At 50.8% G+C, this 27,334-nt stretch overlaps 1 protein-coding gene across 1 annotated transcript in view; it reads left to right on the top strand.

Moving 5' to 3' along the window:
* DAG1 (dystroglycan 1) overlaps nucleotides 1-26,624 on the top strand; it is a 53,890-nt gene extending 27,266 nt beyond the window's left edge. The window contains 3 exon segments of the mRNA XM_029995892.2: nucleotides 10,226-10,635; nucleotides 24,094-26,409; nucleotides 26,411-26,624. Of these exon segments, the coding sequence (XP_029851752.1) occupies nucleotides 10,354-10,635; nucleotides 24,094-26,409; nucleotides 26,411-26,503 (2,691 nt within the window). The 5' untranslated portion in view covers nucleotides 10,226-10,353 and the 3' untranslated portion in view covers nucleotides 26,504-26,624.
* Nucleotides 26,625-27,334: the final 710 nt, after the last annotated feature.

Below are 27,334 nucleotides of genomic sequence, written 5' to 3'. Positions count from 1 at the left end.
GCTAAAAGGATGCACCAAAGCTCACCAGTCAGCTGTGTGACTTGTGCCATGTGTAATGTGCTCTGAAAGCCAAACCATGGCAGAAACTTCAGCGAGATTTCCTGCCTTGCTAGACATGGAAGTTTATTCCTCAGGGTCTTTCTCTTTTTGTGGGGACTCTTTAGTACTTAGTAAGACAAAATGTCCAGTGGAAGCTTCCTCTCTGATTAGGATATTCTTCATTTCTCTTCTGTGTGGATTCTCTGAAGCCTCATAAGGAGTTTTGTTCAGCCTTTAATTCAATTAAGAAATCAAGCAAGAGATGCAAATCTTTTTAGCCTCATTGGTTTCAGTACTCATGACTACATCTGAAGAGAACATCTCCTGTGTAGTACAGCAGGGCAGCTTAGGGAGGAAGTATTTTTCTGGGCTTCAGCTGAGATTTCAGGTGCTGCTGGAGGCTTGTGGATGATTTTGTTGTCCCTTTGGAGCATGGGGTTGAGGAAAGACTGTGGTCACCTGTCAGTGACGGTGCCTTGATGTAAACCCATTTCTGAAGCAGCACTTTTGATAGAAACCTGCTTCCTAGCTGGGTGACTTCTATCAAAGGTCGTTAGCTGGTGTGAATTAGACTTGAAACAGCTGGTAGATGGTGAGTGATACCAGGGGACAGAACACAGTGGTGACTGTCACGCCAGCTGCTCTTGCACATGTCCTTCGGCGCTAGTGGGGGAACGACCTGTGTCTGAGGAATACAAGATTGGACTCTGATGCCTCGTAGTCCTCACATTTAAAAAGTGACGTCTTGTATCTTGCTGCTTGTTTTTGTGTGCTTTCTTGTCTTGTTGTCAGATGCTTCAACTGTACTTTCTGGCTAGAGCTGCTGAGGGGTTCTCTAGATATCTCGTTAGACTGCCTTTTAAACAAAGCTTATTTTGCTTTTTTAGAAATCTTCATTTGTGCCTTTCACAGAGGGGATGGCTGAGAGACAGTCTGGGCTCATCTTTGTATACTTGAAGGCTTGCATTTTGGTACAAAAATCCATTTTAGTTTTAAAACTACATAAAACTCAGCTTTGTTCCTGCAAATTCGCTTGTATACCAGTTGGACCCCCATGTAAATTGTTTCTAGAGAGTCCAGAATCAGACTTCAGCGAACACAAGCTGCTATGGCACAGTGAGCCCATGGGGGCTGGGGAATTTCTCTCAAGAGTCCTACATCTTCTACTTCCAATGTTTCTAGCAATTAGTGCCCCTCAAATCAGTGTACTGTTGTGGGGACTGGTCTGCCTTGTGTACGCTAATCACTGAGATAACTCTTCCGTTGTCCAAATTAAAATTGCTCTAATTTTTCAGAGTGGTGCTTTGGTCTCATCTCTGTTGACCGCCTCTCTCTGCTGCCTGCCCAGGCACTTCTGCCAGCCCGGGTGTCCTCTGTCCTGGGCTCCACCGCAGGATGGCTTCTGCTAAAATGCTTTTCTGTAACGCTGTGGTCTTCACTTCAGAATTAATGTCAAACAAATTCAGCAATTTACAAAGCTTTCCTTACAAAAGAGAAATTTAGAGTCAAAAATACCTAGTTTATCTTGGTGCCTTGAGTTCTGGTTTTTACTAAATCTTGGAAACTGATAAAGCGTTTGTGTGCATGTCTATATGTACATGCCTGTTGTGTTTATCTTCAAAATATGCATTTTTATGCATTTGTATGGAAGGAGCTCTTAGTCCAACTTTTTTGTTGCTGTTTTAACATTTTATAGTTTAATTTCCTGTGGATTTTAGTACTAGCTTTAGCTTACATGCCCTTAAACATAGAATTAAATACTAGGATTTTTACACTTTCTTGCTCTGTTTCCAGATAAAACCAGGAGTTACAAGTAGAGTTTTGAGGGGCTTGCTCTGGCTGGCTACGCACTGGAAGCCCAAGTGAAGCCAAAGCCACGTTAAACTGCATGCCCTTAGGCAGGCAGACCCTTGCTCTGCCCTGCTACGGCTGTATATTTAGCCTATATGCCCTTTCCAATAACAGCTGGGAGAAGATGGCTGGAGAGGAATGCGAGTCGTCATTTCCCTGAACGCTGTCCCGGGATCCTGCTATCTGTCACGGAGTGCTGCTTGAGCCAGAAATGCTGCCTTGGTAACTGCCTTCTACAAAATTGTCCCATCCCTCCCTTGTTTTTTTTAACCCACATGAAGTTTTAACGTTCATGTTCACAACCCCATTGGGTCCTCTCATTTTGTTTGGGTTTAAGCCTGATTCAAGTTAGTTTGGCTTCTATTCCTTTTATTAGAGGAGAGTGTGGGCTCTTGTTCCCCATTATCCTCATGTCCCACTACATCCCACTTTGTTCCCTCCCAGCTTCCTCCAGGAAGGATCCATTTTGTACCTCTGATGATCCTCATCACCTTTCTCTGCCAGCCCTCCCTCGAGATGGGGCTTGCTCGCAGGATGCAAGCAGTGTGGGGCAGCACTGGTGAAGCCGTCCCCCCTGCTTCGGCTTGTTGGTGGGTGTTTATATCCTAATTTGCTTGCTGCCAGCAGCCAGGAAAATGGCAGTTCTACCTGGCTGCGATGTTTGTAATTACAGGGAAAAAATGATCTCTGAGGCCTTCTAAATAGTTGGGAAGATAATATCTGAGTTTCCTTTCAACTGAATGCACTTGAAGATATGATCTGAGTTGGCTGTCTGGGAATAACAAAGTGGGAGGAAGGAATTGATTGTGGTTGCTGAAACTTTCATCAGAGAGTCAGAAGCCTTGCCTAGCCAAAATCTGCGGCTGCCGGTCACTGCTGCCGGTCAGGCGCAGCGGCCATTTGAGGCATAGCTCAAGCATAGGACAAGTAGCACACATAGGGATGCAAGGGGCCACTCGAGCAGGATTGACAAGCAGAGGGGCATCCATATGGTCTTCCAGCAAATGTCAGGTCAGCGTGCAAGTGCGTAGTTGAGAGGCGCTTGTGGGTACCGTAGTCATCCCCTCCTGCCTCCCCAGGGCTGCAGGAGGCTGGGGAAGGTGCTTGCCTCCAGAAGAAGTCTTATTGCTGCACCTTGCAGGGGAAATGTACTCTGCAGGGAAAGAAAAACATGTTCCATGTCCAACTGGCAGAAGGGCTCTTGTGTCCTTTGTGCTTCTGCTGCTGCTCTGCACTGCCGCTTGCACGTACCTCTGCAGGAGTGCCCCTGGCTGGGGGTTCTGGGGGGCTGCTGGGGCTGCTTCCACCCCTCCCCTCCATAGCTCTTGCTGGAGGAAGGGCTACCAGGAGCATAACCTTACCTTTTCCAGGGGAAGAAGTCTTCCCAGGAGCAGAGTCCGCAGTTGGAAAGGCCAGTATAGTGGCCCAACTTCTGGGCAGGTAGATGCAATACAGGGGAAAAAGAGGGAAATTCTGCTTTTTGCATCTTTTCTCTCTCTCTCAGACCTGCCTCTGCGTTCCCTCTGCAGGAAGTGCTGGAGATCACACGTTCTAATGAACACAAAACCTGTGCAGTGTCTTGAGCGGTCCAGCTTCCCCTAGCTGCTCGCTGAGCTCTCTGCTGGTTGTCAGTTGGAGCAGAGGCATCAGTTGGTGTCTCTGGTCCCAGACTGGGGCAGAACCGCAAGCAGGTTTTGTTGGCCAAGGGGAGACATGAGATGCAAATGAGAGGGCTGTGGGAAGGCTTCATCCCTCCTTGGTGGCACAAAACTGTAGGTTTCAAACAAAAGGTAGTGGAAGATAGTAGAAAGCTTCCTCTTAGTTACAGGAAAGTTAAGTGTCTTGGTGCTTACTCTAGCAGAATAAAAACTGCTGCAAGGTGTCGATTGCTGTGACCACTTCCCGTACAAGCTTCACGAAGCTGCTTGTGGCGTGTGTAGCTTTAAGCAACGAGTCAGTGACAGTTCGCTGCTGAGTTCCCCATCAGCAGGAGGGTGCTGCTTGTTTCCCTGCCCAGCACACATTTTTAGCACTGCTGTTTTGAGTTTGTTTGGTTTTGGTTTTTTCCCCTAGATTGTTTTTCAGCATCAGGGTTTCCTGTTACTGACACCAGATGTGCTGGAGACAAGCAATGCAGAAATACAAGAAGGGACAAGACTTGAAAAAAGCTTTTTTGTGTGTGTGTGTGTATGTCCTTTGAACTAGGTATCAGTTCTGTTGGGCGTTTAACTTGGTGACAATACAAGGTGGGCATAGCTACGGAAGAGCGTGTTGAAATGCAATTTTAGGGCAAAGAATCAAGAACAGCTTGGTTTGTACCTCCTGGGCTGATGGTGTCTGGGGTGACCAGCTAATGATGGCAAGCTTATCAACTGGCTGCAGGGGGCAGAGGATGGAAGGGGCTCCTGGGGCTTCAGGAGCACTGATCTGGGGCTCTCCGCTAAGGCAGCTTTCTCAGGCAGCTCGGCATCAGAGATCGGACTGCAAGCTACTTTGGTTTTGATGTATGCATGGCTATAAGCAGGCAGCTGTGATTGCAGCGTTAAGCCAAAAACTTGTGACTTGTCTTTTAGGGAGACATCCAGCCTCCGTGTAAAGCCACCATCCCTGCAGATGCCTGGTTAGCACTGGGCGGGATGGGATGCTGTTGCTCTGAGCACAGCTGAGCGAGGAGCTATGGCTAGTGGTGAATGTTCCTTCCTCCGCCTTGCCTGTTCCCTCGCAGCAGCTGCGTGCCATTTAGTCTGTGTATGACGAGTGCATCTCAGTGCAGTTGCCCTTCTGTATGTCCCTTTCCATAACTCATCCCAAGCACAGCACTGTCTGGAGCCTGGGTCATCTTCTGTGAACGTACATGGCTGAAACCATCGAGGTTGGAAATAACCCCCAGAGTCATTTGCAGCACATTCCCCCAGCTTATAATACAGGCTGTCGGAGGGGCTGCTGCCTTTGTTTCAGGCTACATCCGGAGCTGGGCAAGTGCAGAAATTCTTACTGTTTCTTAAATTTCATGCTCCAGAGTGTTCTTTGTGTATATAATGTGTCAAGCCTGCAGACTGGCATGCTCTTAGTCTTGAGGAGACTGTATCTGTTAGTTCATAAACTTGGTGATGGGCTGCTCTGCCGAGACGCACTGCCTCTGAGCTGCTTCTCCCTCCTGCCCCTCTTCCCAGACTCCTTTAGCACAGTGCAGACGTGCACAGAGCACCAGTCGCCTCTGTGTGGACCACGCCGTCGGGCTGGCACTGTTGGTGCCTGCTGTCGTGTTTTGGATCGGGGAGCGTGTACGGCAGAGTGCCATCTTTGTGTGCCTGGCTGGTGACGCTGGATTTCATCATTCCTCCTGCTCGCTGCCTTGACACGCAGACGTGTAGTAGCTGACGGGACTTGCCCAGAGATCCTCCTGTGGAAACACGCACAAGAGATCTTTGCAGAGACAATAGCTCTGTTCTGGAAAGTTGCACTGGCCCTTTTTAGCCGAGTCCAAGTTTGCTTTCTTATAGAAAGGCCACTTGTTTAATGCTTCCTTTAATGAGGGTATGGGTAAATAAGCAATCGGGTAAGTGGGATTCCTCCTAACTCTCCTAAATACCTTCTTACCTGGAGCAGAGAATTGCACGGCAGTTACCTGAGCTTTCTTTGTGCTAGGCTCAGTGGCATTAATATGCTGGTAGTGATTAATTACCACAGCCCAGTGATGTGATTGTGTGCTTGAGCAATTGGATTAGACACAGCTGGATGGAGACTTCACTTTCACTGGTTCTTGCTGAAGCGGTGGTGTAATTGGCCACAGAGGAAGAGTGATTCCTAGGGCAGCCACGCTCCTGCTGCTGGGACGCTTCCTCTGGCCCCATGCTCCTACAGCAGGCAGAAGTAAAGGTCTCTGGGACGACACATGGCTGGGAGCAGCTACTTTGTCCTGCTCTCAGTCCTTCCTTTCAGTCCTATCTTCTGTCTGCACTGTTCTGCATTCCTGAATAATGAAAGTAGAGCGTATCCTTAACATGTCAGTGGGCCTTGTAGCTGCATGGAGAAGGAGCAAACTCCAGCATTGTCTTGACAAGTCAGCATCATATCAAGTGCAGCATCATATCAACATTCCTTCACCAAGTAGGCCCAGTTCTGTGTGTCTGAGATGGGGGGGTTTGGCACTGGAGAGCAGGCATCAACGCTGGCGTGTGCACTGAGTGCTAGGACTGAAGCAGATGTTGATACTGGCTTTGATGTTTCATCCAACACTCTGGAGGCTCAAAGTTGAGACCAAAAGAGCACTCTCAGAAGCAGGAAGATAAAGAGAAAGTCGGTTCTTTCAGAAGATCAGATGGAATTAAACATCCTGAAATTCAGGACTAACCTGAACCTTTGTGTTTGTTCTCTGAAACTGGGCAGTACAGATCCTGCTGGAAGGAGCACTGTGCCATGTAGAGAAGCTGGGGTGGTCTAGCTTTCCTTCATAACTTGAAAGTGCTGTCTAAGTCAGCCCTACGGCCTAGTGCTTCCCAGAGATCAGCAGAAGACCACCTGCAGAATGCCATCTGCATTTGGGTTTTGGCCCTCTTTTGAGCTTGTGGGAAACTGTGTGAGAGTTGAGATTTTTGCTCCCAGAGAGCTCCAGCTCCATGCCACGCACTGGTCACGGACAATGATCCAGAACACTGACTTTTTCCGCATGCAACTGGGATGATGTCTCAAACAAGTGAGTCTGGGTTCTGCACATGGTAGCACCATGTGAAATGGTGTGGGCTCTTGAACTTGACAGAGGCACCACACAGGCCCCCAGTGCTTCTTACAGCCTCCCTGCAGGTAACATTCGCTCTCTTCTGCAGCTGCATCGAGACCTGCAGTGCTGGTATGCAGCGGGCTTGCTGGCTTTTAGGCAGAGGACCTCCTATCCCAAAAAGTGTTCTGCCTTGAAGCGAGTCTACGTGGACCTTAGCACTGTGGGGCAATGCCTTGTTCCAGCTATCTGTAGAGCTGTACCACCCTGCCTTTCCTCCTTAGCACACAGTGTGAGAAGCTGGCACTGTTTCAGCTTCTGTCAATTGTTTGGTGAGGTGGAGCTGTGTTAAGAGATATTTTTTTTCGGTGGTGCAAGTTTGTTCTCAGCCCTTCTGGTTTGTTTTGTTGGGTTTTTTTTGTTATCAGCTACTGAATTCCTTCTATACCTCCTGTGTGCTCCGCTTCCATATACTGAGACTGTTCTTCTGTAGTTCCCCTAAAATGAAATTCTGAATTGGTGTGACCTGCAACTGTCACACGAGATCTTTATGGCCAGTGCCTGAGTTGCTTGGCTGAGGGGCACATATCAGACGGGCAGTGTTTGTTGCCTGCTCCGATAATTGTTTCTGAAATGGGTGATGACTTCATCTTCCTCTCTGGCTTGCCACAGATATCAAGAACCAGCTCCTTTCTGCCCAAATACTCCTCTCCATCCAACAGAAATGCCCCAGGCCAGATCACGTCATTTGGCTGAGCAACACGGAGCTGCACCACGCTTGTGCACGAGCTCCCCTGCAGCCATGACAGGCCAGGGGCAGGGGCTGGCCTGAAGATATGGTACCAAACCTCTCCAGGCATCTTTACAGCTCCGTGCGGTTGTACGCTGGGTGTCTGTCTGTTGTCTGGGGTGTTTCTCCTCTGCTCAGGTGTGGAGCTCAGCGCAGCTGTGCGAGGCAGCCGTGTTTCCATGCTGATAGCATCTCGGCCCCTCAGCAGCCATGGGGCTGCTGGGCTCTGCTGCTGCATTCCTCCCCTGGCTGCAAGTCTCTGATCCTGCCTGTACTTGCTGTGTGGGTTGCTTTCCAGTCCGTCACAGAGGAGGACTTTCCAATGAGCAGGCTTCAGGAGAAGTAGCTCACGGACAAGGCGTCATGACTGCTGTGTCCATACCCCAGGCTCCATGGAGGGTGAAGGTGGTTCTTTATGCTTTTTTAAGGCACGGTGCAGGGATAAGAGTCTCCCAATTTCCTGCTGTGATGATCAGCGGCCTCCTCGGTACCTCTTGGAGTTGTCTGCTCCATCTCTGTAGCTCATTCACACAGCCTGTTGGATATTCTCCACCAGACATCTACAGTGGTAGTTGCCTACTTGCTGAGGTGACTCTAGGTTAGTCCAAAATCAGTTGGTGTGTCAGATCCTCCTCTGACCATGCAGGGAGCTGGTAGAAGAGATGTGCCCTGTAGGAAGTGTGACTTGTCCTTACCTGTCCAGCTACTCCGTCTTTTGTGATGATAACCTCTGGAGAAGCAGCTCAGGCACCTCACTCGGGTGAAGACCACCACGAGCTCAGCTGCGTTTGAGAAGAGCCTGACCTGGGCTTCCCTGTCGTTTCATCTGGTGTATTCCTGTCCTAGTCAGTTCAGGCAGTTGGAAGGACAAGAGCAGCAGGGGAATGGGCTTTCTTCTGGCGCTGGCACCTCACACCAACCGTCCTCCCATCTGTCTTGTGGTTTCCAGCAATGTTATTGTGCCTCTGCTGTCTCTTTTGCCTTTCACTTGAGACAGGTTTTCCACAACTGACAACGGTCAGATCAGGTATCTGCCTCGTGGGTGCTGTAGCCAGAGGTTATTGCAATCAGCTCATCATTTCTGCTACCCACAGCCCTCTTTGCTAGCTGCGACTGTGCTCGCTGGGCCCGTTACCTTGGGATGGGAGGTTTCAGCCCCTCTGCATGAGTGGTTTATTGCAAAAAGGCCTATCAAGGGGTGAGGATGTGCTAGTCCTTGCATGCTGCCTCTCAGCTTCTCTAGAGTGCAGGCTTAGGGTGATCAACCAAATCTTATCTCTCCTATTATTCCTAGAGCCTGCGGTGGTAACCTTGGGCTTGGCTGCCTGCACGCACAGGCCCTCTGCCTGCTTCTGCAAGCCTGTGGTGGGCAGCACATGCCCACCCGGCCGCAGCACAGCAGGTTGGCTGGTCCTGCTGTTGTGCTGTCCCGGGAGCTCTGCAAGGGCGAGAAGCAGTGGGATCTCCCTTCCCACCCGGTCTGGCTCCAGGGTCTCTTGGGATGGCCTGGCGTGCATCACACGACGCAGCTGGAACAGACTAAAATAAATCAGATCCGTGTTCAGAGGACTGGGAGGCAGTGGTTAGAAGTTGGGCTGGGTTTGCTCTGGGAATTTGGAGCCACTTCTCTCTCAGCCTGGAAAAAAGGAGTTGGTTCAAGACATTAGAGTGCCTGGCCCGAGGGACCCTAGTCTCATATGCTCCTGGGGGCTGAGCAACACCCGCTTGGTCTGTGCATCTGTCCTCCAGTCCTGCATAACCCACTGCCCCGCTCGTTATTGCAGATTAGTTATAGAGGGCTGTGCTAGCTGCAAACTGAGATGCCAGAGTGGGCAGTATGGCTTCTCCTGGGGTCCCAAGTGGCTCTGTCCTCTTTCATGAACCTGCTTGCTCTCCTGCAGACAGGCTGTGAAGAGGAACGTGGGGGTGTGTACAGATCCGTGACCCCTGTGTGCCGTGGCTGAATGCAGTCTGGAGGGAGAAGCAGCTGGGGAAGCAAAGGAAATAATGTACCAAAGGAACAGAGGAGAGAGAAAGGAAAGCTGTGATCCAGGGGACCAGAGAGAGTGTGGGGATGGGGAGGAAGCAAGTGAAAGAAGAAAACAGCAAAGTGAGGGAGAGCTGGGGATGCTTCTTGGCAGAGCGTGGGGACGGGCGAGCTGTGTAAGGAGCGGGGAGCTGGATGGTGGGTAGCAGTGTGGGACTCAGTGTGTGCATAGCTTACTCTAGTCTGATTTTCGGGGTGCGTATTGCTGGCCTCCAAATCAAGTCTAAACACACTAATACCAAAAGCTGGAACCGAGAGGAGACCTGGCTTGAAAGCCAGGCTCATGGGTCAGAGGAGCAGAAGCATCTGTCATGCATCAAGCTGTCACGATGGCAGCTTTGGAGTACTGAAGGTTTCTTGGGACCTTCATACTGGGTAACTGGCATTTAAATCCACTGATGCCCCAGCCTGACTTCAGCTTGCCTTGAAAGGACACCTATTACCACTGTGCTCTGTCTCAGCTTTGGTTGTATCTGCCCCGTCTCCCTACCTGCGGCTATCTCAGGATGCTGTGGCTCCAGAGCAGCAGAAACGTGGTTGTGTGCATGGAAAAGCAGGAGGATCTTGTTTCTCCAGAGATGCTGTACATCAAAAGAGGACCTGAGAAGCTCTTGCTCTCTTTAATGGTAGTGGTAACTCTTGCAGTTAAATCAAAAAGCTGAAACAAAGAGGGTGGCGTGGCAGGTAGCCCTCTGTCCATTGCAAGGAGGTCTGTGTGTGTGAGCTGGCTGGCTTAGATACCGTAATTAATGTGCTGATTGGGTTTGCTATGTTTAACCAGGTTCCCAGGACTCCTAGGATGAGGCTGCTGTGAAGGACTGGCAGATCCCCTGCCTGCGCTGCGGTGCCTGCAGACTCCCTGTGGTCCTCTTTCCAGCTGGAGCACCGTCGCCGAGGCCGCCGGGAAGAATGACTGTTGGATGCCTACTGCAGCCCCCTTTCCTGGGGAGGACTTGGCTCCCCGTGCTGCTGCTGGCGGCCTCTGCTCACTGCCACTGGCCCAGTGAGCCGGCAGAAGTGGTTCGGGACTGGGAAAACCAGCTGGAGGCCTCCATGCACTCTGTGCTCTCGGACCTCCGGGAGACTGTGCCGGCTGTGGTGGGCATACCCGACAGCTCTGCGGTGGTAGGACGCTTCTTCAGAGTCTCCATCCCCATGGATTTAATTGCTTCCAATGGAGAAATTGTCCAGGTGAGAAATGCTGTTCCCTGAGGGTTGTTTTCAGTTATATTCTTGCAGTCAGCCCACTAACAAGCTGAGTCATGAGGGTTGCTGTGAGGCAGCCTTAAGGTTTTGTAGGACTATGGGAGAAGAATTTTTTAAAAAATAAATAAAGTCCTCACCTCATTGCAAAGTTCCTTTCTTCTATGATGGAGAGGAGACTTCTCTCCTAAAGGGATGACTGATTGGATTTGTTGGTTGTATTTAAACTGTGAGATACTCTGCCCCTGGAATGATGGGCACATTCCTAAGGAGACATTGCCTCGGGATCTGGGGAGCCACAGATTCCCACAGACTGCTGCTCTGAAGCTCAGGGATTTTGCTTCACTGTGATAACAAAACATTGGTAGACAGAGACCTTGTTCTGCCAGCAGGGCTCTGGGCTGCTTTTGACATAGTTTCTCCTGACCTCGTCCTGAAGTCCTCTTGAGAAAGATGGGAGCCTTTCTCTTTATCTGACTTACCCTCATGCCACTGGCACTGCAGACACCTGAAAACTGAGTTGTAGTATTGGTCCTGAGAGCAAGAAAGTGTCAGAATAGCCTAGAGGAGTAGAGGAGGTAGGCACACTGCCAAGCACATGCTTGCTTATCTTTAGTCCCTTCCTGGGAAGGTGCTGAGAAGTTGTCGTCTTAGCATCTGCTTGCTTGAATCATGGAGAGTTCAGAAATTTCTGTTTTTAAAGGAAAACAGAGTTACCTTCCAATCTTAGATTTTTTTTTTCAGAGTAAGACTGAAAAATAGTTGTAAAAATCCATTTTTAGAAAACATGATAAAAAGACAACCTTCTGGTGTGTGTCAGAAGATCAGAGGGAGATGGAGAACAAGTTGGGAGAAAGTCTGACATCTTAGCTTCTCCTTGAAGGCAGGTTTGTTTTAGCTCTGCGTACTGTCACACAATTATCTCAATCCAGATATGTGATCTCGCTGGCTTCAGCGAGGGTGCTGGGACCGTGATGTGCCAGTGGTAGGCAGAAAATCTGAAGAATGCATCTGTTATCGACAGACAGTCAGATGGGGAGGAGGAAGGTGGTGGGTGAGCCCCTGGCTAGAGGAGTCAAAGAAGGGGACAGGCTGGTTTCAAAGCAAAGGCTGTGACATTTAATTGACTGCGGCTGAGGAGACTGGCTCGGATGGGAGGTGGTGGTGCCTGCCCTGCTTTAACCACAGCCTGTTTTCTGAGCATGGGGCATCTGTATAGCACTGCGCTGCAAGAGTCCAGATGGGTGCAGTGAGCCCAGAATCTTCTGTTATAGAAATGATAACTTTGGTTTGGGACTTTGCATCAGAGTGGCTTGCTCTGGTGTTGTCTAATAGCTACTTTGATGGCAAGAATAATTTTCAGTGTGTGTATAACACTGCAGCTTCCTCTGTGTTCTTTTCCTGGTGCAAAAGTCATCTGTGATGGCTCTAGTAGCTGCAGGAAAATCCTGATAGATTATTTCCACCCACCTGATAGCTTCGAACAATACCTCTGCCACTTGCCTGAAGAGCCTCAAACGGACTGGGCTGGAGCAGGACTTAGCAGTTGCTGGTTGCGTGTAGTTCAGCAAACGCTGGGAGCGATTTCATGCTCGTCCATGGGCTTGCCGAAGTCCGTGTTGCATCTGTTCACCTTGAAATTGATTTTAAAAGTGCATCAGGCTCTGGGGCACTGTTAGCATCCTTGCTTAGCCAGTGTATCTGAAAGGTTGCTCCCTTGCAGAGAATGCGTGTTGGCTGCTGCGCGCAGCCAACCTTTGCTACGGGGATTTGATTCCTGGCTAGTGAGAACTGCGTAGGCAGTTTTGGGTGCTGGGGTGCATTTTTGTTTCACTGGAAAGTTTCAGGGCAAGTTGCTCTGGTCTTTTTCTCAGGCTGCCTTGCATTTCTTAGCTGGAGCAGTAAAAACGTAGTATTTCTGGATCTTGCTAACTGGTGTACTTAAACTGTAATAAGAAAGAATAAGGGCTGTGCCCTTTGAGATGTAACAGTGGGTCAGAGTTTACAATAAGATGTGGTTGCCTATACTTAGTCCCCCTAAATTTCAAAGAAATTGGCTATAATTTCTTTTTTTTTTAAAAAAAAGCTGACAGTTGATGTCCCCAAACTCCCAGAAGCTTCCCATCTGGAGCCTGAAGAAGGTGTGATTGCTTCATTTCTAGATAATTCCCGCTGATTATTTCTAGGCTCAGTTTGTATTGTGGTGGCGATCGCCTTGAAGCTGCTTCTTAGATCCTTTCCCTGCTTGTTAGCAGATTCCAGCCGGCTGTAGACAAAATACTTTTCTCTGCAAACTCGGTTGTGGGATGGAAACAACGCCAGGCATCTGCAGAGCGGTGGAGGAGTGCCTTGCAGGCACATACTCCCGCACAGATATGTGGGCTCTGTGCGTAATCAGGTATGTGCTCCTGGGAGCAGTCGCCAGGAATTCCCTGCCAACCCCAAGCTGCTTAAGAACAGGTGAGATTTTATGGTTAAGTACAAAAGCAAGTTTATTCTAATGCACGCAAGCTGCAAAGGTGGACACATAGAAAAGAAGTAAAAAACTTACCTTGTGTCTTAATTTGAGTCTTGTTTCGATGTTGCTCAGAGCCAGCTGCCAGCAGGGCTTTGTGGCCATTGTAACTCACCACTGGCAATTAAAAACCCCCTTCCTCTGTGCCTTGTCTTCCTGAGCAGGTGCCTTGGTCAGGCATAAATGTGTCCTCTGAAGGGCAGCTGCAGCTTGCAGGTATTTCAGCTGTTGAATTTGGTGGCAGTTCAGTCCAGATGCTGTTGCCTAGCTTCCTCACTACAGCAAGGCTTCTCACTGCAGGATTGCTCTCCTGGTGTCTGAAGGTGTCTTGGAAACGAAAACTCTTTGCTGTGCCTTCCCCAAAGGGTTAACAGCAGCTTGGCACCTTGCAGCCCTTCCTGCCACATTTGACACCAAAACCTTGGCTTTTTTACAGGAGTTGGGTTAAAACATCCAATCTCCACATATGATAAAACCCCCTTGCTATGCAGACAGGTAGTGCAAGGGTGCACAGGTTTCCACTGTCTCCTGGCAGATGCTGGCTGGGAGCAGGATAACTGTGGGTGTTGGTGCTGGTACCCTCACCATGATCAGTTGCCATTGGCCTGATGATCTCCTTACCCTATTTCCACCAAAGACTGTGTGGAATCTGACCCATTACCTCTCAGCTGTGTCCTGTTGTTGAAGAACGGATCATACCTGGGCCAAAGTCGAGGTGGATGTCCTGTTCCTGCCACTTCCATTTGAAGCTGCTTCAGGATTTGGCTGCTCTGATTAAAAATGCAGCTTCTAGCCTAAATTCAGAGATGGCTAGAAGTATTTATATGTGCTGCCCTTTAGCTTAAATCAGTTCTACCTTCATAATATTTACTTCCTTTATGTATTTGTAAGTGACAGGCATATTCCCCTGTCTTGATTTTATTAGGTTAAGCAAGCCAGCCTCTTTAGTCTTTTTCATAAAATAAGCTTTCTTTTCCTCGTCTCATCTTTGCAGCTGTCTTCTGCACCTCTTCTAGCTTGAGTTTATTTTTCTTATGTTTGCATGACCACAGCTATAGAAAATACTCTAGATGAAATTTTACCAGAGCCTTGTATAAAGGCATCAAGACTTCCTTTTCTCTTCTATAAATAACCTTGTTTGATATATCCTACAATTGTTTGCTTTTTCATGTCTGCCTCACTTTGGCTCAGATGTCTTGCCATCAGCTGAAATATCCAGGTCTGTAGTTTATTTCTGCTTCCAGCTGTTGAGGTCCCAAAAGAGGACATTAGGCCGAGGTACGTGATCATTGATTTTACAGTGCTGATCTTGGTCTCCATGAGGTCTGCTAGTCCTGTCTCTAAGGTTGTCCCATTTTTCTTGTATGAAAACCTAAGCCTCCCATCGCTGTCCAGGTGATGACACTAATAATCAGGTGAGGACAGTGGCACTAACACTGATAGCACCTCTGTCAGCATTTGGGACAGTGGCTGTTGCTGTAAGTATGGCTCTCGGCTCATCCCACCAGCGATGATACCCTGCCTCAAATTGGGAAAGCTGACATGGGCCTTAGCCCATGAAAGAAAAACCACACAAAGAGGGCATTTATGTGGTGACTACCTCTGTCCTGTCTGCAGGACTGTGATCTGACTTGGTGCAGAAACTGCAGTAGAAAGCATCTCCAAGTCTGTGAGAAGGCCTTTGTGACCCTGAGCTGGGGGCTGGAGGCTGCAATGGTGTTTCTCTAGGCTGGGTGCAGTGAACAGGAGACGTCTGGGCTGCAAATGCCTCTCCAGAAACACCAGGCACTGCACTTGGGTCTGAGTATTAAATACAGTCACAAAGTGGCATTGCTGAAGCAATACCTGCTTCTTTCCCTTGGGATGCAAGGATAAATCCAGTTTCCTCTAATTAATATAAGTGTGCCCACAAGGTATTTGAGCCCTTGCACAGTCCAATATCCTAAATGTGTATACCCGCAGTACATAAAGACATGCATTTTAATGGCTTTTGTTTAAAGGTGGGTCTATAAAGCATGCTGGAAGGAGAGAAACTCCTGGTTGTGTGCTGCTTCCCAAGGCACATCCCTGCGGAAGCAGGTGATTTGCTGCGTCTTCCTTGAAGATAATGTAAAGCTGCTGATCTGCCTTCATCCTGGCAGTGTTAGGTATGGGATGGATCCCACGGAGGAGATCTGCTGTAGGTTTGTTAGCTGATGCTAAGGAGAAGTTCTCAAGTGAGCACAGCTAACTCTCACCGTTCTTGGCTGTGTCTTGGCTCCTGATCATTTTTGGTTTTAAAGTGCACGGTCTCACCAGGGCTTTGTTTGGAAGACAGATAAAACGTAGCGGGGACCCCAAGAAGCTGTCACTGTATGCAAACATAGCTGGTGGCAAAGTGATTAGAACAACTGAATTAACTCACGTAGCTGATTTACGCAGTGCAGCTATGCAGCAGGTTTGTGGGGTTATCAGAGCTTTGGATATTAATCTGGGCAAAAAGGAGTCTTTCTTTCCCAGCAGGAGCCTGATTTTCCAATGGTTGTTCTATTTGCCATCTGCTGAAGTGGTTTTTATTGGCCACTTTTTGGTGGCTCTCATCAGACTTCAGGGACCTTGTTCTGTAAACAGGATCTGCAGAGATTGGGTTGCAGGAGTTGTGACATGGAGTACCTACTGTCCGGGCTGTGCTGCACGCCTCAGCCCTGCTCTGACCCTGAAGCAAAGGGCTGGATGTTGGCAACCAGCCTGCAGTGCCAGGACACTTTCAGTTTCAGGGAAGAAAAACACAAAATACTGATTTTATTTTCAAAGAGTTTTAACTGAACGTGAATTTTATTAAAGTGGCATTTCTCAAAGGAGGAAGGCAAGCAAAGAGCGCTCCTGAGGGGCTCTGTCATTAAGTTGGGTATCTTAAAAGGCTCTCTGTGTTGAAGCTTTGAGCTTCACCTCGTCCCTGGGGTCCCCAGTTTTCTTGGACTTGTACTAACCAGAAGGTGTAGCAACAGCTGCTATTTATGGGGGAGTGTGCAGGGATAAATAGCAGCACCTGGAACAGGTCCAGGCAAAGGATGACTTGGGCAAGGCTTTGCTTAGCTGCCATGCTGCAATCTTAGCGATAAGATGAGGTGATAAGATTTCTGCTGGGGGGCCAAGGGGGCTGCTTATCTTTTTCCTGCAGCGAGACCGAGTCGGGGAATTTGGCATTTTCAGTGCGTGCTTAGTAACAAGCTCTGAATTTGGAAGAGTGGAAAATGTGACTCAATCTAATTATAAACTAGCTTTTCAGACAGGCTGGGAAGTTCCTTGTTTTGTCCTGCTCTTATGGATTGTTGCTCTGAGCATCCGGGGAGACTGAGGAGTGCGATGGTAAGGAGAATCCTCTGAAGGAGCTGACCTGAGATTGCGGGATCTGGCTCGCCTTTCCTTGCCGCAATCTTGAATGCCAGCTTTCCAGCAATCTGCTGATGGCAGGAATAAATTGCCGGGGCTGGTTAGCTGCGCAGCGGCAGCGCTAAACCCCAGCACTTGGCATCCCTGCTGTGTGGTATTTTTGCTTCCCTTTGGCCTTTCACTTATAAAAAGTCGTGCTGAAAGAAGAGCCCGACTGAACTTTTTTTTTTTTTAAGCTGTTTGAGGCTTTTCCTGCCCCGTGCTCACCCCCCAAACAACAGAGAAAGCGGGGTGTGGGCAGCCAGTGCTGACCCCAGCCCTGGCGCGGGCGGGCTGCGCCTTCCCGCTCCAACAATAAGGCTAAACAAATCCTTCCAAGCTGCTTGCATGGACCGATGAAAGGAGGATTTCTTGGGACACTCAATGTTTTGTAGTGACCTCCCAGTGAAACAGCTGTTGTGTTCCCTTGCCCAGGCCGAGTGGGACGCTGAATAGTGCCCTTATAGCAAACACAGAGGCGCATCTGGAAAAGAAGCCGTCATGGTGGGAGTATGTGAGGATGGCATGAGCTGGGCGTAGCCGCCCAGCCTGCGCCGTTGTGAAGCCATTTTACTGATCGTAAAGAAATTGGTGAGACAAAGCACCGCTCTTCGGGTAGGCAGGCTGCGTCCATGCAACACAGCCCTACGTTTGCATCCGCAAAGGAGGAGGATTGTTTGCTGTGCGTGAGGCTTTGCTTGCCCATTCGATGGCTGGAAAATGCAGATTAGCAGCAGACATGTAAACTTCTCGTTTGGTTTTCATGAGCATGTAAAAGTAGAGCTGCTACTTCAAGTAGCTTTGGTGCCTAGTCCTTCAGGGACTGAAGTTTGAAGTTGAAAGCCAGGACCTGTGTACAGCCTCTGCAGCCTTGCTGTCCCGTAGCTCAGCTTTCTGAGCTGAACGGTTTGATTTTTCTAAGGCAACAGCTTCAGCATATGGAGACATGCAGGAAGAGCTTTGCAGGGCTTTAGCTGGGACCAGCTGAAATGCAGAGTTAGTTTAACTGTCCTGACCTACCCTGTGCACAAAGGAAGCACCAATTACTGGCTGTTCCATATAGCTTTCGGTTTCTGAACGGAGGTGGTGAGCTCCTGCTGGTGATGAAGACTCGGGTCACCAAGGCTGACGTACTTCTGAGAGGCAGTGAAGTCTCGGGGCTGTTTTTAGACTTTCACAGGCAGATGCATCTGCTTTAAATGTCCTGGAGCAGCTTGGTTTTGTCTGTGAGTTCCTGCGCCTTTTGTCCAAGGCATGCAGCAGCTCAGATGAGCAGTCTGCCGAGGATACCTAAAAGCTCTGGCAGGTATCGCAGTCCCCTCGGCAGGGAAACGCATGTGCTGTGATTCCTCCCTGCTCGCTGTGCCAAGTAAATGCAACTTTCCTTTTCTTCAGACTGAGCTTTCCCATAGCGCAGCACTGTGCAGTGGCACCATTGCTGTGCCCGGCAAGCAGAAGGCTCTTGAGAGGTGCCCGTCCTCCTTTCACCACCGTTTTCTGGGCCTTACGTTTCTAGGCAAGACCCATCTGATGTCCTCATTTGCAGTTCTGATGTATTTGGGGAAAGGAGGGGGGATGTAAGGAGGGCTTCATCTTGTATCATCATCTAGTTGCCTACAGGCAAGCCTCCCTGTCAGGGCCGTTCCTTGGGGTCAAAGACTCACGGCCGTTGTTGTCTGAGGATTGTCCAGCTCCTGCCTTGAGCCATCGTGTTCCCTGACCCAGTGCAGCAGCCTCTGCTGCTGCAGGACCTGCCCTGGGCACTGGTACCCGGACAGCTTGGCTGCCCGCACACCCCACGCCTGGAGTCGCTGGCTCCATCTTTGTGTCGGTGAAGAAGAGGAACGCATCCGATGGACCCACGGCCGGAGCCTGCCTCCCAAAACAAGGGCTCCATCCTCTGACTCAGAGCCTGCAGGCCCCATGTTCTCATTGCTTCTCTTGGCTCCTGGTCGGCTGTACCACCACCATGAATGACTGCAGTGCCCGCAGTTCCAGCAGCGCTGCGGTGGATCTGAAACCGATGTCTCTACCACCGCCTTGTTTGGCCTGTGCAGGACAAGGCAGCCCAAAATATGCCTGTCCGTGTATCTGATTTGGGGCTGAGACTGCCTGTTGCTTCTGCTGCCAAAACTGCCCGGTGCTGCTGCATTAGCAAGGGGTTAAGATGAAGCTTAGGCTTAGGCAAACAGCTTAGGTTTTACTCTTTCTCTGCAGTTATATTTGCATTTGAATTGCATTTGAATTTCCATTTTCTTTCCCCTGCCCGCTGGTTAATTGCTTGCAGAAGCCGGAGCGCTGCAGACTTGGTTTAACATCGGTTAGGTCAGTCAGCTTGAGCACAGTTCAGCTTGCCTTCTGTTCAGATGTAGAGAGGGCTCAGCCAGGGTATTTTCGTTATTGGGCCGTGTGTGTTAGGGTAATGCTGAAGGAGCAACCCAGAAGGGGAGTCTGTAGTACAGTAAATTGTCAGCAGTAATTATACTCCAGATGAAATCTCTGGCATGGCATCTGTCTCTCAGGAACAGCTGGACATGGGGAGGAGAAGGGGGTGGTGGGAGATCTGGCAGAGCTGCAGGAGTACCCATGCTCACCCCTGCCCAAAAGCAGTCAGGGATTTTTTTTAGGAGTTATTTGAAAGGGCGCAGGAGGGAGCAGAGTCCTTGGCGGCTGCTGCCCACAGGAAGGTCTGGCGGCACAGACTGGGGAGATCCCATTGGATACCTCCAGGGCCGGGAGGATTTCATAGTGGTGCACCAAAGGGAGACCTGTGGCGGGATCCTACGGTACCTGTCTCCTGCTGAAGGACTCGCTGCCTCCTTTTTGGAGGATTCATCAGGAGGAGGAGGATGAAATACGTGGAGGATTAGAGGGCACTCTTGTAGGCAAGAATGTGCTTTTTGCCTGAATTGCCTCAGAGGCAGTAGTTTTGCTCTCTGTTCCTTTGCTTATCTTTGTCTTGTTGGCTACAGGGCTTTAAGATCTAAGTTTAAAAAAACAAATCAAACCGAGCTATCTTCTTTCATGAGTTGACTGCTCTTGGCTGACCTAAAAATAACAGGCCATGTATATCTGAAAGGACTTTGTGAACAAGGTCTTCAAAACCAGCCAGACCACTGTATGTATTTAAAATAGCAAACATGGCTAATTTTTTAATGGTCTTCAGTACACTCCCAGACTTGTGTAATCTTTAGCCGATAAGCATTCATTTACAATTATCTCAAATAATGGGAAAACAAAGACAGCCTTTTTTTTCTTGAGCAACGGAAGAGTTATTTTGAAACCAGACCCCTGGAGGGAAATGGCAAGGCTTAAGGCTGATATTTAATGCATCCATAGAAAACTGGGAAACTTTTAACATGAAAACTAGAGATCCCAAATCATTAACTATGCATAGCCTTTACAAATACCCTTTGAAGCAATATTTGAAGGAAACATCGCTAGAACAGAGTCCGGGGTGCCCCAGTCCCAGTTTCATGCCACCACGAACGCAGCAACAGCCGTGACCAGGACAGACCCATGCTGAGGGCTTTGCTGGTTAGAGTTCATTTAGGAACAAGTATTTTTATCCAGCCCGATAACTGCTTTGATTATCTACTCTAATCTTGCTGGGCTCTTCCTTTGTCATGCAAACATGGATGAATTCTGCAGCCAGGACAGTAGCTGTGTTTAAAGCAGAGCTGTGGCATTGAATGCTTGTGACTTGTTGCCTTCCCAAAGATTTCCCAGGGGAGGCACAGGCAGCTTCATGGGTTTCATAGGTGTAATACACATAAATCTGATTTTCTTAATCACCTCTTGCAGAACCCGTAGAAACAGTCCACATCTCATAGGTTGAATACAGCTGAACTAGCTCAGCTCTTTTTAAATCAAGTTTAAGTGGGTTTATAAATGTTTTGCAGCTGTCACATCCCTGCTAGAACAAGTTGTCCCAGTAGGTGATTGCCTGGCCTGTTTTTGTTTTTCAGGAGAGCCTAGTTTTCGGTGTGAATCTGTCTAGCTGCGGTTTCATTTTCTCGCATGGGCCCTTACGAACGTGAGCTTACATGTAAACTGTAGGTTAAAAATGGTTTTCCAAGCAGAAATACTCAGACTGGCCTGTGCCTCCCTCACTGTCCTTTTTGCACGTGGGGTTGGCCACTTTTCCTAAGCGAGTTAGGCTATCAAACATAGGAGCACACATGATCGAAGACGAGAATTACCTTGTGACCTGAGATTAAAGGCAACGCTTGTTTTATGTCTCCTCCTCAAGTCATGGGCCGTGCCTGGGGAGGAGGGAGCAGCAGAAAACTCCGTCTCACAGGAAAGCTCTGTATGGAGTGTGTGATCCTGTAATTAAGGGCTTTCGCAGAGTGGATGGAAGGGGAAGATTTGTTCCAAATGTAGCCTGAAATTACACATTCAGCGTGCATTTAACCACTCACTATTAAAGTTTGTATTCTTCTTGATTGTGTAAGCCTCAATAACGCTGTGGCTTTGTCCTGCCTCCTTATGTTTCTGTTCCTAATGTGTGCCCAGCCCGGCCCTTCCTCCTCCCCAGTTGGGCAGGTTAGCAGCTAATTTTGGCACAAAGGGATAAAGAGTGGCACCATCCAGCTCCTGCTAAAGTAAATGCTGGATTGCACTGGGCACTGTATTGGCATCTCAGTTTTTAGAGGGTGTGATGAAATCGCACTTTTTTAAAGGAACACAAGTGCAGGTCAGCCCTTCTACTGGCTGGGCAGGAGCAGACGCTGCCTTTGTTCTCTCTTGGCAGCAGAGATGCCAAGGAAGGACAATTTGGTCCTTTGTCCCCGCAGGAGGGAGGCTCTGCTCCCTGTGCCCGTCTCAGGTGAAGGGCTGCTTTTCCTTGAGGCCAGCTGGGGTAAAAGCAGCTCCTGTTCTTGCTGCGGTGGGGGGGGAGAGCGCACAGAGCAGCCCTGCCAAAACCCACTGTTTTCTGCCAGACACATGGGTAAACAGCAAGGCCGAGTGGAAGGATGTTCATGTCTCAGTGCTTTGGTTCAGGTGGGATACATCAGGGTGTAGGGCCTGTGGGATGGCTTTCTCCAGCTGGTGTAAGCAGGAATCTTAATTTCCTGCTCTCTGATATTGCTGCTGAGGAGTTAACTAAAAGCTGTGCTAACAGCTTTAAACTCTGCTCTATAAACTGTACCCAGCGTGTGTCTCACGATGTGCGCTCCAGCTTGTCCAGGCTGGCCGAAAGCGGGGCTGATCCTTTGCAGAAGAGAGGAATGAGGGTGTTGCCCTTACGGTCGTGGCCAAAACCCTTTGCAGCTCTTGCACAAAAGCTTTCGGGTCATATGTTATCCTTGCAGAGCTGTGCATCCAGACCCTTCGGTGTGCTGAAACCCACAGCGGGGTGGGGGGAGTCTGTGAGCCTGGCTGCCCTGCCCGTCAGTGTGCTGCCTGAATCCTGCCTGCAGCTGGCAGGGGGTGGTGGGAGAGGTACCCCAGGACTCGTGGTCTGCCAGCCCTGCAGCGCTGGGCATTGCTCTTCATCTGTCCATCCCAGGGGCTTTCCCCAGCAGGACCTGCGGTTGGGCAGGTCTGGTGAGTCCAGCCCCGTCTCCGCACCCGCTGCTGGATGTGAGGGCACTCCTGCCAGGCAGGTTTCCTTGTGAAGCTCCTTGCCCAGCTTTGCGTTTGATAAATTATGAAATATGTATGAGATTTACAGAATTGCGGAGTAACCAAAGCACCCTTTCAGGAGAAGAGCTGGAGCGTGGCTCTGCGTCGGACTGCAGCAAGCCCAAAGCCTCGACTGGGCTGCTAAATGTGTCTCCATGGCCCCCAAAACGTCCTGTTTCCTCTGAGTGGGTGGAGGGAGATACCTCGTGGCGAGCTCTGGAAAGCCTAGCCAGGGCACTTTCCAAACGCCTCCGAGTCTGGGAGGTGGCAAAGCTCAAGTTACTCATCCTGGAGTGCCTACGGCTCTGGGAAATGTCACAGCCCGCAGAGCTGGCAGTGTCACCCCTTCCACCATGCAGCCTGAGCAGCTCTGCTGTGCCTGGTGATCAGCAAGCGGCTGTAGTGCAGACGGGTGGACGTCAGCTGCTGGGAACGGGGGGTTTGGGGGCTTGCATCGCCCCTCAGCTACAGCCTGGGGCAGGAGGCAGGAGTCCCCTGGGCTCTGATACGTCTGACTTTCCCCTGCATGGGGTGGGGAGCACCTTGGTGGGGTGTCAGCCATGCTGGTGACATTTTGGAGAGAACCAGAGTCTTCTCTGCGTAAGCAAAATGGCCAGGAGACCCGCAGGGTCTGGACCTAGGCTGGCTGGGAAGGAGACGTGAAGTTGGAAGAGGAAGATGGGCTCGGAAAGGCACAAATGGATAAACTGGGAAGAGGAGGCAGCTGGTGAGGTTACGTGCAGGCTCGCTCCTCCTCTGGAGCGTATGGAAATCCCCATCAAGTGCACTGCCCCTGCTGTTGAGCCACGCAGTTTGAAGGGGAGGCTTGTGCTCTTGGACTGCGCTTCACTAATCTGCACCACAAGTCACATTAAAAAAAAAAAAAGTGTTGCTGTTGACCTAAAAGAGGTAGTAAATAGCGTGTTGGAGTTCTGAGGTGACTGCGGTCTGGGCCAAAGCCACCCATTGTTTCTAGTCTGCAAAAGCAAGTTATTATATGTAAGTGAAATTCTTCATTTTAAGCTAACTCTGCATATAAAGCCAGGCTGGTGTGCCATCCTGTGTGATGTCCAGCAGTGCCCCAGCCCACGCACTGTGTCCCTGCCTGCCTGCATTGGCCATCACAGTGCTATGCTGGGGTGACCAGATGTCAGATTTGCTCCCCTCCTTCATCCCTGGCTTGCTGTTCCTCTGGCAACGCAGGAGGACGCCGTGTTTTAAGTGGCTGCATAGCTCTCGGGATTTGCTGCTGCTTGGTGAGAGCTGGTGTGCTCCAACCAGGCAGGGGATTCTGAGCCGTAGTTTGCCAGTTTCTGGCCCCTCTGGCTCAGCCTGGCTGCTGCGGGCAGCGGGACAAAGCTGAAAGTTAAGAGAGAAAATGTACGTTCTGCTGAGCTGCTGGAGCAAAGGGCTCGCAGGGTGTGATCGGGTGAGGAAAGGAGCGAGACAACGGGGATGGGAGAGGAAGGAGTGGGAGGAGGGCAGTTGTTAGATCATCTCTGCTGTACGGCGTAACTTCACCTCAGCTTTGTAGCCGTCCCCGTGACTTAAACTCCCCTTCTGCCCTTGGAGAAAATGAACCACTTGTGCTTAGTAGTTGCACAGCAAGTGCTAGAGAGCCAGTGCCTTCAGGCGAGGGACCTTTGCAGGGCTTCATGACCTCCCATGGCTCCTTAAGCCCTTTGGGACCACTGCACCCTGCGGAGCTCGTCCTTGCCACCATGCGGAGGAGGAGACAGGCTGCCCCACTCTGGCCAGAATGTTCCTTCCCCAGTTGTTATGCTTCAGACTTTTTTTCTTTAATTCTTTAAGTTAAGCATTATTGCTGCTAGAACCTGTCCTAATGCTGTACTTTTAAAAGCACCTTGTTCTTTTTTTTTGTTTGGTAGATCTCCGAAGCTGGGAAGGACTCCTTGCCTTCTTGGTTACACTGGAACGTGGAGAGCAGCTCCCTGGAAGGGCTGCCCCTTGACACGGACAAGGGCGTCCACTACATCTCGGTGACCACACTGCAGCCCTTCCCGAACGGGAGCTACGTGCCGCAGACTGCAAATGTCTTCTCTGTGGAGGTCCACCAAGAAGACCACAACGAGCCTCAGTCGGTGCGAGCAGCCGTCCAGGACACGGGTGATGCAGCACCATTTGTGTGCGGCTCGGAAGAGCCGGTCACTATCCTGACTGTCATTTTGGATGCTGACTTAACAAAAATGACACCAAAGCAGAGGATTGAACTCTTAAACAGAATGAGAAGCTTCTCGGAGGTGGAACTTCATAACATGAAGTTGGTTCCTGTTGTAAATAACAGACTCTTTGACATGTCAGCCTTCATGGCTGGACCAGGAAATGCAAAGAAGGTGGTGGAAAATGGGGCCTTACTCTCATGGAAACTGGGATGTTCTCTGAGCCAAAACAGCGTCCCCAACATCAGCAAGGTGGAGGCTCCAGCTAAGGAAGGAACCATGTCTGCCCGCCTTGGCTACCCTGTTGTTGGCTGGCACATCGCTAACAAGAAACCTCACCTCCCAAAGAGGATGCGGCGGCAGATCAACGCCACCCCTACGCCTTTGACTGCCATCGGGCCGCCCACCACTGCCGCGCAAGAACCGCCAACCAGGATCGTCCCCACGCCAACGTCGCCCGCCATCGCGCCTCCCACGGAGACGACGGCACCCCCTGTCCGGGAGCCCATACCGCTGCCAAGGAAGCCGACGGTCACCATCAGAACGAGGGGCCCCATCGTCCAGACGCCCACTCTGGGACCGATCCAGCCAACCAGGGTAGCAGAAGGCACCGGCACGGCCTCCGTGCCAATTCGACCCACGATGCCTGGGTACGTAGAGCCCACGGCGGTGATCACGCCACCCACAACTACCACCAAGAAACCCAGAGTCTCCACTCTGAAGCCAGCCACGCCGTCCACAACGGATTCCTCCACGGCGACGACGCGAAGGCCTACTCGAAGACCCAAAACGCCCCGTCCGACGAAGCCTCCCAGCACGACCAGATCCCCCATCTCCAAGCTGACAACGGCCTCCCCGCCGACCCGCGTACGCACCACAGCTAGTGGGATCCCCCGGCCCTGGGAGCCAAACGAGCCACCCAAGCTGACGAACCACATCGACAGGGTCGACGCATGGGAGGGCACTTACTTCGAGGTTAAAATACCCTCGGATACTTTCTACGACAAGGAAGACACCACCACTGACAAACTGCAGCTGACCTTGAAGCTGAAGGAGCAGCAGATGATAGAGGAGAATTCGTGGGTGCAGTTCAACAGCACCAGCCAGCTCATGTACGGCATGCCGGACCACAACCACATCGGGAAGCACGAGTACTTCATGTACGCGACCGACAAAGGCGGGCTTTTTGCTGTGGATGCCTTTGAAATCCACGTCCACAAACGCCCGCATGGAGACAAGTGTCCGGTGAAGTTCAAGGCCAGGCTGGAAGGGGACCACAACGCGGTGGTGAACGACATCAATAAGAAGATCATGCTGGTGAAGAAGCTGGCTCTGGCATTCGGCGACAGGAACAGCAGCACCATCACAGTGCAGGACATCACCAAAGGCTCCATCGTAGTGGAGTGGACAAACAACACGCTGCCCCTGGAGCCCTGCCCCCGGGAGCAGATCCGGACTTTGAGCAAAAAAATTGCGGATGACTCCGGCGGGCCGAGCCTGGCTTTCTCCAACGTCTTGCAGCCTGAGTTCAAGCCTCTGAACGTGTCGGTGGTCGGCTCCGGCAGCTGCAGGCACATCCAGTTCATCCCCGTGACAAAGGACGGAAGGGTGATCTCGGAGGTGACGCCGACGGTGGCGGCGGGCAAAGACCCCGAGAAGAGCAGCGAGGACGACGTGTACCTGCACACCGTCATCCCTGCCGTGGTGGTGGCCGCCATCCTCCTCGTGGCCGGCATCATCGCCATGATCTGCTACCGCAAGAAGAGGAAAGGGAAGCTGACCATCGAAGACCAGGCCACCTTCATAAAGAAAGGCGTGCCCATCATCTTCGCCGACGAGCTGGACGACTCCAAGCCTCCGCCGTCCTCCAGCATGCCCCTCATCCTCCAGGAGGAGAAAGCCCCGCTGCCCCCCCCGGAGTACCCCAACCAGAGCATGCCGGAGACCACGCCGCTCAACCAGGACACCATCGGGGAGTACACGCCGCTGCGGGACGAGGACCCCAACGCGCCGCCCTACCAGCCTCCCCCCCCCCTTCACCGCACCCATGGAGGGGAAGGGCTCCCGCCCGAAGAACATGACCCCGTACAGGTCCCCGCCGCCCTACGTCCCCCCTTAACGAACGGGAGGCTCTCGGGGGCGAAGGGGCCTCCAGCTCCACGCCAGTGCTGTCTGTGGGCCGGCAGCCCCCTTGCCAGCCGGGAACCCGAAACCCCAGCCCGCTCCCCAGCAGGCCCTCCCCGGCTGCGCCCGCCGCACTGGAGCGCTCGTGGGACTCGGGGGGACACTTGTTTTATTTTTGCCTAACAAGCTTTGGTTTTATTTTATTCATAGAAAAAATTCTCGGCTCAAACACGCCTTCCCGGCGGCTGGGCTTCTGGCCGGGGCCGGGGTGGCGGGCAGGGAGGGGGGACGGGACGGGACGGGGCGGGAGGAGCAGGCAGCACTGGGGTAGCACTCTGGGTCTCCGCTGTTTGCCTTTAACACTAACTGTACTGTTTTTTCTATTCACGTGTGTCTAGCTACAGGACGTAACATGAAAGGTAGCCTAAAAATAATTAAATTCAAGGGACTTTCTGAAGTCGATGTTTTAAGTTTTTACATTTAATCTGCTGTTTACCTAAACTGGGATGTGTAGTTTTGGGGAGGGGGAGGACAGTGCTGTGCTGCAGGTGAGCTCCAGGGGCGATTTGGGGCTGCTTAGGGGGAGGCCCTTGAGGACAGCCAGCCTCCTCCTCCTCCTCCTTGGGGGGACTGGCTTCTTGGTTTGGGGTTTGATTCTTTTATTTTTTTATTATTTTTTTTTTTTTAATCAAAGAAATCCTATTTTTCTCACACATCATAAAATAGTCATCAGTTGAGTCAGACTGGCTTGGGGTACCTATGGCTAAGCGCGGGGGCAGCTGCCCGCACCTCGGGGTGCAGCGCTGTGCTGGGGGGGGGAGCTCAC

The sequence above is a fragment of the Aquila chrysaetos genome, chromosome 20, assembly GCF_900496995.4.
Source record: "Aquila chrysaetos chrysaetos chromosome 20, bAquChr1.4, whole genome shotgun sequence".
Taxonomy (NCBI): Eukaryota; Metazoa; Chordata; class Aves; order Accipitriformes; family Accipitridae; genus Aquila; species Aquila chrysaetos.
Note: the sequence above shows the minus strand (reverse complement) of the source record. Positions and strands in the feature narration are given on the sequence as shown.